This window comes from Amblyomma mixtum, chromosome 7, assembly GCF_055824585.1.
Source record: "Amblyomma mixtum isolate Tamu chromosome 7, ASM5582458v1, whole genome shotgun sequence".
NCBI lineage: Eukaryota > Metazoa > Arthropoda > Arachnida > Ixodida > Ixodidae > Amblyomma > Amblyomma mixtum.
In genome coordinates, this window is record NC_143018.1 from 129,231,366 (window position 1) to 129,243,185 (window position 11,820).

General features: G+C 48.3%; 1 protein-coding gene across 1 annotated transcript in view; it reads right to left on the minus strand.

Annotated features, from left to right (window-relative positions):
* LOC149337567 (ATP-binding cassette sub-family C member 3-like) overlaps positions 1 to 9,262 on the minus strand; it is a 162,192-nt gene extending 152,930 nt beyond the window's left edge. The window contains exons 1-3 of the mRNA XM_089553465.1: positions 9,107 to 9,262; positions 3,061 to 3,195; positions 1,319 to 1,459 (exon numbers count right to left, since the gene is read on the minus strand). Of these exons, the coding sequence (XP_089409591.1) occupies positions 1,319 to 1,459; positions 3,061 to 3,195; positions 9,107 to 9,262 (432 nt within the window). The remainder of the gene's footprint in view (positions 1 to 1,318; positions 1,460 to 3,060; positions 3,196 to 9,106) is intronic.
* Positions 9,263 to 11,820: the final 2,558 nt, after the last annotated feature.

Below are 11,820 nucleotides of genomic sequence, written 5' to 3' on the forward strand. Positions count from 1 at the left end.
TCCTCACGGTCGATGACCTTTATAGCGAAGTCTCGAGGTGGCGATGGCGCTCAGCGGTGAGAAAATTTTGATGCCGCCAGCTGATGATAGGAGCACGGGGGAAGAATCACCCCGTCTAGGTGACCCGCGGAAGTGCTACGGCTCCCTTGCTGACAATCTCACCATGGTCAGCGACCAGTGAACTTCATCAGCCATGATTCCTGACCAGACGGTGCGCCGCCAAACCATCGACTACACTGGCGTTCTATTCTCGAGGTAAACCTTTCCATACCTCGAGGCGGCCTACCATATGCTGGCGAACTTTTTCCTTGCAAAAAAGTGCGCGAAACGGTGAAAACCGTTACATATATAGTGGCCGCTGCAGATCCGAGACGCGTACGTTTATGCAAGATGTTCGCATACTACGTACTATCAGTATCCCTGGTTGCATCGCTGCGGCGATAGCATTCTCGCCCCTACAAGAAGTCAAAATCCATGGGCTTTGGCCCCAATTTTCTTTTGGAAAGAAAGCCGTCAAAGCGCTCTTAAAATACTTATTGGACACTGCCTTGAGCACCAGACTAGACTCTCCGCATGCACCCTCTGTTCTCACGGATGCATTCCATACTGCGCTCTCATACTGAATTCCTCTTATCACTTTCTTTCGCTCCCTTGATTCTTCTGCCCACGTGTGGGGTGGCAAAGTGGGTACTGCCTAGTCATATTCCCTGCCTTTCAATTATCCCCTCGCTTTTTCTTTCCTCGCACAAGAAGTATGCGTATAGACGCTTCCTCTACGGCCAGGTCGGCTACATAATTTCAGTCACACCATCCGAGCAGCGGCGTAGCGAGTCCACCTTTCGACGGGCGTTTTCCCGCTTCCTTAGATAGTGCGACGGGCGCAAAGGGCGGAAAATCAGAGGCACAGTTTTCTCATCCAGAGGCCTTTAGCATTGCCCAGGCAGCTTCAAACGTAATTGGAGTCTTTGTGCTCTGCGACAATGAGCCCATAGCAGTCGCAGTAGTGACAAATAGTGCCAAACCGGGCTGGAAGAAATCTCTTCAGTTACGATTGCGTAACCCCATTGTAACAATGTGCTTCCGGAGTCGCCTCAATCCTCCCTTTAAGCTTTTTTTCTCTTTTTCCGAGAACGAATTGCAATATTGAGAAACAGTCTGCAATTACTCTATCAACATTGCAGGGCCAGAAATAAGCTGTATCAGACTTTCGTAAAACCTTCATGAACAATAGCAATGAAAAAAAAAAGTTGTTCTCTTATTACTGCATCTCAGGGTTCTAACTTCGCGCATCATACAAATACAGAGATTGTGTGCTAACCTCCACCTGAAGAGTCATCGTCGACAGCATGAAGGCGTCGAATACACAGGCCGTACACAACAGGCCTAGAAGAGCAGCAGCAAAGGCCGAAGGTGGAAGGCATCGCCGTGAACGGCGCCACAGTAGGATGCCTAGGAGGGCCTGCGTCATGGTGAAAAAGAAAATAAAGCTCATACAACCGAGGACACGTAGCCCGTATAATGATTAATTGCGTGCGATTTATGTAATGGAAAATTGGAAAGAGAGCACTAGAGATCCTAAACACATTGTAACGAAACAAATACGCAGTTACACTGTAAGCAGATGTTTTCAGCATACCGGATACAGGTTTGTAGGACCCGTCCTGCGCACGCGCAGTGGAATGGGTGCGGCCAGGCGGGACCACTGCGTGTGTGCAGCTGGCTCCCGGTACCGGTATCGTAACCATTAATACGTATCCGGTATGCTAAAAACGTCTAGCATGTGAGAGACTGCACTGTGAGAGATTTTTTCGGAAATCCCGAGAAAAAAAACTACACGGAAGAATGAACTTAATGGAAAGCGGTGAACAGGAGTGCAACAACTGTAAGCGTCGTCGCAGCCATATCGGGTGCCAAACGTCTGAAGAAATTATTGAGAGGCTTATGGGAGATTCTTCTAGAGGCGAGCTGACTTCCCACTGCGTCTCTAAATTCGATTTCGCCGGCGCTTTTCCGTTACGCTGCTGGGTGGCTTCTAATGGGTGGGGCCTTGTCGAGGGCAAAAGCAGGAGGGTATGTTTAAGTGGTGGATGGTGCATGATGATGAGCCGAGGTGCGGTGAGGAGGAGATTCAGAGTAGTAGGGGGTGGATATCTAGCTTCCTGGGCAAGTGCGTTGCATTTCTAACAGGTGGTGGTGGTGTTTTTGAAGGGTGGAAGGGGGGAACGGTTGCATTTTCTTCGTGGACCGATGGTAGTGTTATCGCAGTGAAAGAAAAGTTGGCATAGCCAGGATGATATCTTGGACATGACCACTTTTCATGCGCTTTATATTGGTCTCCCACAGCGACCTTCAGGCATGACCGAGAACCGTACGGCGCCGCTGTTCTGTAAATGCCCACCGGATACGTACAGTGCAGTAAATAAATACAAAGCGCACTATAATTTAAATACGCCCAACGCATAGGTTAAACGTGCTTTCAGGAAAAATACAATGAGCGCGTGCTGCTTTAATATCTACAACCTCTGTATATAGTGTTCACTAACATGTATCCACGACCCTAAAACTGCGGTTTGTCTCAGCACGACATTGGCGTGGCCACGTTACCGCGAGAAATTATACGGCATCTTAGTACTTATCTCACATAAAGGCGAAATATACCACGGTATTGCCACGCGCCTAACGCGCCGCGCGGCCTCTGCGCCAAGTCGAAAACGACGACGAAGCGGCGGTTGGCTCTAGAGGCGCGCTGGCTCTGTACTGTGACCTGGGACAATGCTCTATAATTAAAATAAGGCTCTCAGTCTTTGGCTCTCCCCGGCGCCTACCTACACGGCTCCTTAGATTATGACAGTACAATCATTTGGATTCTCTCATCATTTGGACGTCTGTCAGTAAGTTCAAGGTTCAAAGCAGTTCTTACAAGCGTGGATGACGCAAATACTCATCAGCGCATTGCTGACGTTGTGCTCTTGGAAACAACATCACCAATGTGCCTGTTTTCTCTGGGGTTGCCGATCAATCATTGAACTGCAAACACTTTAACAAAAAATTATAACTCACCAGAGAGAGCGCCATGGCGAGGTCAGATGCTCCTTCCCGGAGTGAAGATGTACTGATGTAATTGGAGCTTTCCATGTTCCCGAGCAGCAAACAGGCTTTGATTATTGCCAGTGCAGTAGAGGAAACTAGCAACACCTGTAGAGCAAATGTCAAATCAGGTTAGTGAAATGATTTAAAGAAATCGTTGCGCAACAATCCTAGCGCCACATCCTGCAACCTCGAGTGAGAAAAAAAAACTTTAAACGTACCGAGGGAAAAGAAAAGCAAGCTTTTTTTTTTTGCTTAAAACGCGCCCAATCATCTCAAGGAAGGAAAAGCGCATCTAACTCGATCACTATGCCATGTTGCCAATCCTATTATTAGCGGCGGCATGTCAGTGAACGCCTACATGAATGAATACAAGCCTGAAAGTGGGTCATGGTGCATCATATCGGTAGGGTATGGTAGTAGGGGATAACATAGTAGGCAGAAACCCGATAATGAAGATGTTCATGAGGGCACGAGCTTATTTTAAGCCCATAACTTAGAAGCGAATTGGTAGGTTTTGCAGGACCAGCCTTTTTCATACGAATATGGTTCTTCACTCAGGGCTACATTTTGCACAGCGATTAGTAACCTCGAACTTACTCAGCCTTCCTTGTCTTCATTTGCTGCTAATCTCTCATAAATTTGTTACAAGCTCAAATATGCATTTTCCTTGTATGCGACGTTTTTATAAAATAATGACGTTGATTGTGTTGTCATTAAGGCATATACTTTATTCATTCGCCATAACAAGTTTTCTGCGCCACAAAAGACGAGATATAGATAAGACGACAGTAGAAGCGTAAACAAACTACTGGTTTATTGAGTGCTTTACACCTACAAATATACGACAAATTCTCCGCATGCCCATCAGGCACTCCCATGGCATGACTGGCAAATGTGAACCACCACAAACTGCAGTAAACATTTTAATAAAGCTGACTCGCTATTGTACAAGGCCACAGACGTGTCACTGACAAAGTTATGCGAAGTCGTTATCAGAAAGGCTTCCAATAATTCGCGCGCCTCAGCACAGCTGTCTCTGCCAAGAATCCTAATCTCATCAAGTCGTGGCCTTCATTCGTATGTTTGGCAATGCACAGTTAAATTCGACTTGATATCACTATCTCCTAGTGTACCCTCATATGAGATAGTTTTATCCGGAGGAGATAGTGGCAAAAGCATGATTTGACTAAACACTGCTGAACATGCGATGCTGGTCACGACTTGATGAGATAAAGATTTTTGGCCGGAGCAGCAACGCTGAGGCGCGCCAATTGATGGCAGCCTTCTGATAACGACTTCGCATAATTGGGTAAGTGACACGCCTGTAACTTTGCACAAGAGCGAGACAGCTTTATTGAAATCTTTTTTGTAAGGTGTGGTGATGCATGTTTACCAGTCATGCCATGGGAGTGCCTTATGCGCATGCGACCAATTTTCTCTGACATTTGTTGATGTAAACCACTGAATAGACCAGTTAGTCTGCGCTCTTGCTGTTGTCTTGTCTATATGTCGTCTTTTTTGCTGAAAAACTCTTATTAAGGCGAGTGAAGAATTTTATCAATTAGCCCGACAGAAGCGCCTGCTAAATGTACATTGTTCTCGCTTTGTTTTGTTGCCTGCGTTTATGTTTTGATATGTTATATTTCCACCCTGCTAAAATCCCTCTTGTGGATTTAACTATCTGTAAATAACATAATAATAAATAAATATCAACTCTAGGGCCCCTTAACTCTGAAATCTTTTGCACTATTTTCCTATTTTGATCTTTACGAAGCTGTCAAGTACCAATTTAAAGCACTAAGAATTTCTGGAAGTGATTTCCTGTCTGGTCGCGGTCACTTTTTTTGGGTACTGACATTGCTATAACCGTGAACAGGACATCATTAGTTGTGTTTATCGGACAAACATTTACGAGGAACCGGCTCACAAACAGGTTTGGTTTATTGGGGTTTAACGTCCCAAAGCGACTGAGGCTATGAGAGACGCCGTAGTGAAGGGCTCCGGAAATTTCGACCACCTGGGGTTCATTAACGTGCACTGACATTGCACAGAACACGGGCCTCTAGAATTTCGCCTTCAAGAAATTCAGCCGCCGCGGCCGGGATCGAACCCGCGTCTTTCGGGTCAGCAGCAGAGCGCCGTAACCACTGAGCCACCGCGGCGGGGCTCACAAACAGGGTCATGCAGCAAATGCAACTGCGAACACTGTGCACACATTTCTCGTGAATATGGAGAAAAATACCTGAGCCAGCCAATCTTATTGCCTCTAAAGATAAATTTTCTGCTTTCGCTGCTTATCATCTTAGCTCCAAAGTGTACGTATTAAAGCTGTTTTTGTTACAATTCTTTAAATACACACGATTTGAATGCAACGCGCAAGGCTACAGTTTTTCAAAAGAAACACGGCAAAGAAACCGAACATATCTATCTCTCCTGCTTACTTATAAGATCACGGGAATGCCTCGTTAGTCGTGAAGAAAAGTGTTTCACCACGGTCGTTTACAATCGAATCTGAAGGTGTGTAGGTATGTTTGCCTCCAGTGTCATCAACACCATACCACCACGCGCCCGTAACAAAGACGACGTTGACTCAAATATTCACCAATTCAACCGCTGCTTTGGAATTGGCGTGTAATAATGTGGTATTAGGTTTATTTTTGTCTGGTACACTAGTAAACACTGAGCGCAGCAGCAAGTAAATTGGGCCAGGAAATCCTAAGGCATGTTGACGAAAGGACCTAAAAACCCCGCAGCGGTGGCTCAGTGGTTACGGTGGTCGGCTGCTGACCCAAAAAATGCGGGTTCGATCCCGGCCGCGGCGGCTGAATATCGATGGAGGAGAAATTCTAGAGGCCCCTTCATATTTAAAACTGCGCGAACAAAAACAAGGACCGAGCAAGAACACAGTAACACACACAAGCGCAGCTCTGTTCTTGCTCGGTCCTTGTTTTGTTCGCGCAGTTTTAAATATGAACGATTCAGACCAACTAGCCCGCCAGAAGATACTTTTGATCTAGAGGCCCGTATACTGTGCGATGTCAGTGCACGTTAAACAACCCCAGGTGGTCAAAATTTCCGGAGCCCCCCACTAAGGCGTCTCTCATAGCCTGAGTTGCTTTAGGACGTTAGACCCCAATACACCAAACTAAAGGACCTAAAACCGCTATTTTCTCAGGACGGAGACAACACTGGACTAGGTTACACCACAAAGAAAGGGTGGCGGAAAGCGGGAAAGGAACTATTAAGTAAACATGAGGCATATGGCATGATTAGAGGCGGGGCATTCCGTATTAGACGCTGTGACGACCCCACGTACTCCGCGGGTCCACACGGGGCATAAAGGCAAAGACACACCGCTATGTCCAGTTGGAACCAAGCTGATATGTATATTCAGGATTTACGCATTGTCGAGTACATGGTGGCGAGGCTGCGGCGCCCAAGCATACATGCACCAGCGTTGGCACCGGAGTCTTCGTGCACGTTGCATGGAAGGGCTGCGGAGTTGTTTATTTATTTATTTATTATTCCTCAAAGGTCCCTTTCGGGACATTACATGTTAATTCGCATGTTCATTCGTTGTCCTTGTTCTCCCGATTGGCTTGGGCGCCTGGTGCGCCGAAGGACCGACTGCCCAGCGGTGTCGTCTTGGGCCTTGCACGTCACCCAACTATTAGCTTTCCGCCTTTTTTTTTCTCCGTACATTCAGGCGATCCTTCTTTTCAAGCTGGAGCGTCTCCCCCACCCTCCCCTCAGCGCCGGCGCCTGCGGTATGGCTGTGATATGAAGCCAATGACGAGGTCCAGTAACCAATGAGCTAATGGTTCGGTCGCTTCCCACGCACGCTTTAAAGCCGCAGCTACGTCCGAGAACAACAGTGATCAATACCAGAGGTGCGCACTGTGTGTCTGTCTGTCTGTGCCTTCGTCTTCTGGGCGTTTTTACGATCGTATAATGTGCAACCGACTGTCTCAAACACTGCCGGTGCAGAGGACTAAATGGATCCGAAATGAAAAATGAGTAATGGATCCTTAAGAATACTCCCCGAGGTGACATCTCGCCCTCTCGCTCAACGGCAATTGAAAGCCTTAACAAGCAGTGTTTGTGTGGCGCCCTCATAGAATGTGAGCGTACACAGTGGCCGCAAAGCGGTTTCGCCTGCGGCGTCGGCGATGTTCAGCCCGCTGCGTAATAAATCTTCATCGGGATGGCGAAATGATAACAGGGTAGGGAAAGGTGGCGGCCACGACTAATCGCGCGCAATACACTTGGGCATCGTGTAATTTAAACCGTTGGGTCAGCGGCGGCGGCGGCCAAGAGGGGCAGCGAGAGAGCTTCCGATATTCAGGAGGCACATGCGACGCCGGACTCGGCCACCTATCTTTCAAGGTGTGCGTTGTGCGAGATAACTGGACAGAGTAGGCGCTGTAATGATACGAGCTGAGGCAACTCCGAGGGAAGGAGGAACACTGTCAGCGGGCTGTCGGTGCCGCCTCGGGCCGTAAACCTTGTACTCGATTTGCGAAAATCGTCTTCGAATGTTACTTAAGCGCGTAATCTCTATTCAAGGACAGGAGATGACCAAGCAGTAAACGTGCTTAAAACCGTTCTCTATGTTCGTCGTGTATCTTCAATGTGCTGCTGCGCCTGGGCTCCTGGAAAGACTGCTCTTTTGTGATCGTCCTTCGAGTAACGCCGGCTAGAGAGTGGGAGACCCGAGAGCTTATAACAATGCCGTCCATCAATGCGACGGTGCAAAGCCAATTCCAGACAGAGGACGCTGACCATGGCGGCGTTTCCTCTTTTGTTGAGGGAAGCAGGGGTACATACTCCTTCTCGCCAGCTACCCACTTCGACAGGGCTCGGCAATCGTGTGAGACGGCTACAGCCAGACGAAGCTAGGGGAAGACAAAGGTCTTCATCTTCGCTCTACTGGCACCGGCTGGGAAAGGAGGGAGGAAGCGATCCTTTCCCACGCGTCGTTGCAGACAGCACGACGACCTCCCCAGGGGCACTTGACATTCCTGGAAAGGTTGCTCCAAACTGACTTATGTCATCACCCGATTCTAGCGAGGCTGCTTGACATGATAGTGAATTTCAGCAAGAAGTGCTGCATAAATGGCGCCCCATAGCAACTGGAACTGCTGCGAGAGGGCACAGGTGTTACAGGCTGCTGTGGACGCTTTTGAATAAAATGTTATCCCCATCTAAGGGCGCAGGGGCGTTCGTGTGCTTACCGGTTCCTCTCGGGGCTTTCTTGCCTCCCTCACCTCTCTCCTCCCATTATTACTGGTAATCAAACCACCGTGTCAGCAGTTTCTGTAACGTTTTCTCGTCTCCTCATCCCGACCACGCTTGCGACTTCCTTGTCCCTTCTCCGGTCCGACCACACTACCAGAGCCACAACAGTGTCGAGCACACACGGCCAAAACGACCATCGTTCCCTCATGTGTGAGCACGGCAGTTGAAAGCGGACAACATTTTTGGAACAGTAGGTGCCCAAAACACGGTCCCCTCTAGTACGTACAGTGTTTGCCAAAAGTAACCCGGCACAGGTGGTTCGTTTCTTAGCCGCTTAGCGAAGCACTCATGGCAGCCCTTGAGCTCTGATTCTGTGTAAAGAAAGGTGAGACCTTGTCCTTACATTAGGGCACCGTTCGGTCTTTAGGGCTCCTGTAAATGCTCCGTTATACGTTCGAGAAGCAAGAACCTGTTGCTCGGTTACTTTTGGCAAAGACTGTACGTGGTGCTGAGAGCAAGGGGCGTCCTCTAACTTCAACTGTAGTTGATCCTCACTCACAGGTACGTTCCTTGCCCTTGTGCGTCCCTTTTTTATCTTTGTAAGTGCATCACAAACCCGCAAATCAAGAAGCCGGTAGTGTCGTTCTCCTTGTGTTCTTTTCCATGCGTCTGATCTCCTTTGAGCCCCAGCTCTAACTAAGCGTTCAGCAACAACTTCGCCGTGATTACCGGAGCTATACACATGATCTTATAAAGACTGCTACGCGCGTGGGCTCACCATCTGGGTGATGTCGAGGAGCGTCCAGCATGGACCGTTCGGCACCGCCGGGTAGTTGTTCGGAGCCGTCTGCGCTGCTCCGAACAGCACCAGAACCACCAGTGGAGTGCACTTGAGCAGGAAAGCCGCATACTTGGCCGGTTGGAGCGCGTCCATCACCTGCGGTCCGCACGTTCACAGCAGGAGATTACTGCTAACGCGCAAGCCTGGCGTTCGCTGTCTTCGTAATGTGCCGTAATCCGGAGCAGTAATTATGGTGGTATCTAAGTCCCTTCCTGAACCAGGCGCGTTCCAAGCTGATTGAAAGAAAACGAAGGGAGAGAAAAAAGAAAAAAGTCGGTAACTTCATGAAGCTAGAATGTAGAAAGTTGGTGGCTGCCAATAGCGATATTCCTTCAATGTTCGATAACAGTCCGTCTTATTCAGCAATGAATAAAACATTACCGGGCAGCGGTAGTACAAAAACTATGATTAACGTTAGATTTCACATTCGTCGCAGCTTCGGTTAGAATTTCTGTGTGTTTTCGTATGTTTCTTTGCAATTCTCGGTCTATCAAATGTCATATTCCGAATATGCTGGCTAGTAGCCGGTATCCGCTATGCTTTGACGGTACCGACGCTTGCATATATTGCATTTGTACTAGTTTTTTCTTTCAAATCTTTGTCTAGGCTGCTATCTAGAAACTAGATTGCTCGGAACCCAATCGGCAGGTTGTCATGACGTCGCAAGATCACGTGACATTTCTCAATCAGTCATAAAAGCCATCAGGGCAGGTTGTGATGCCGTCACAAGGTAACATTACCTCCATCGACCAATCAGCGAATTTCATGACACCGGACATCCCCGGTTTTTGTCGCCAAAGCTTCAAGGGTATCGTATTAAAATCCTGCCTGTTTCAGAGCTATGTGCACGGTCTCTCCGCCCCCTCGACCAAAGCAGCGCGAATACAGCGGGTTAATTCATACCGTTAGATGAGCGGACGGCGTGAGAAGTGCGTTTGGCCTTGAAAATGTCAATGTCCAGTGGTCTGCATCCTTACGGTCGTTGAGCGGCGCGGCACTAAGCAAAGTCTGTTTCACATCTAAAGTTATTCTGGCTTGGCAACCGGCTGTGCTGTAAGCGTGAATGTAATTCGATTGTTTAACTGCTGCAGCCTCATGCGCGACTTGCTCTTCCTGCTTAAAGCAAACTCTGCGTGAAACGATATCCGCGCAGATGCCCGTATGACGGTCTATGTTAGTTGACGAAAAACAGTACATTTCATGTAAAAAGACATGGTAACAGTGTGCACAACAAGCACTGTAGAGCACGTGCGCTGTTGGACATATCAATACCGCTCTCGATAATACGAGAGCACCAGAGCCCTTCAGGTAATGTGGTCGTTCAGGCATACGTGTCAGGCGTTGCGCACCAGACGTGCATACAAGGTCCGCCCTACCTCTTGATTCTGCGCACCATAAAACAGCTTGATTCGCGAAATGTGACTTCTCGTGCGCCTTTTACAGGCTATTTTTCAGGCACCTAGGTTTTTTTCTTTAACCACCCTTTTTCACGTTTGCAGGAATGAGAATATAAAATTAAATCTATTAAGATATGATCCGCTTTCCTTCCTGCCGAGGCTGTAATAAAAACGACCCCATTGGCTATATGACGAGCGCATTCTCTGAAAGCCTCGATCAACATCACGAATGGGAACGCGCTGTTTAGGAAGATGTTCGCGCTTACCTCTAGATACGAAATGCGCGGCGCTCTGGTTCGTGCAATACAACGAGCCGAAAACTATCACATGTTTTAGAAGCGCGGGTGAAGGTATAACTTAAGTATGCCATCAAGCAGCTGGTGCTGGCAGCTTTCACAGAATTTACGCTTGCTGCTGACGCACAGGAAACACGTGTGACCAATATCTCTGCACCTAGGCAGTTGAACTCGGCGTGCAATCTCTTCGCAGGGTTAACGCCTGACGATGCGCAGCTGCATGCGTCGTTTATTTTTGTCTGTCTCTTTTTTTACCTGATGAGGACGCCGCATGAAACGATCGTTAATTTCGGTTTATTTCTTTGCCATCCTAGGCGCCCTATGAAGTTTCTAGCGTTGAATGTACTCAGGACAGAAAAAGGAGACAAAGACCAAACAAGAAAAACACAAAACTTGGCAGCAGCGACGATCGACTGAGAGCAGCAACTTATTGGGTCTGCGTGTCGCTGAGGGTTGCTCTTGCCCCTGCACCGTCTGTATATGCGCCCATAACCAGCCCAACTGAGTACAGTGCCTAGGTGACCACCGGCTTGCACTGATCGGCTACAAGGGGCGCATTCTCGTCAACGGTTTTTGCTAGCCGCAGCATTACCAGTGACACCCTGCGATACACGTTCTCGCCACAGGTCCCACTCGGCAGCAGCGACGATCGACTAAGACCAACTTAAAGTGTATGCGCTTCGCTGCAGGTTAGTGGGAAAACTGGTTGGAATTTGCTTGTCCTTCTGGTACCGTTCGTGCTGCTGCCAAATTATGCGCTTCATACGTTTTTGTGCGCAACAGGCTGTTGTCCGTGACTTGGCAAAAGGCACTGCGAAGCTTTAAAAGGAGCCAAAGTTTAGTTTAGTTTATAAGGGTTTAACTTCCCAAACCGACTCAGCTATGAGGGACGCCGCAGTGGAGGACTCCGGAAATTTCGACCCCCTGGGGTTCTTTAACGTGCACTGACATCGCACAG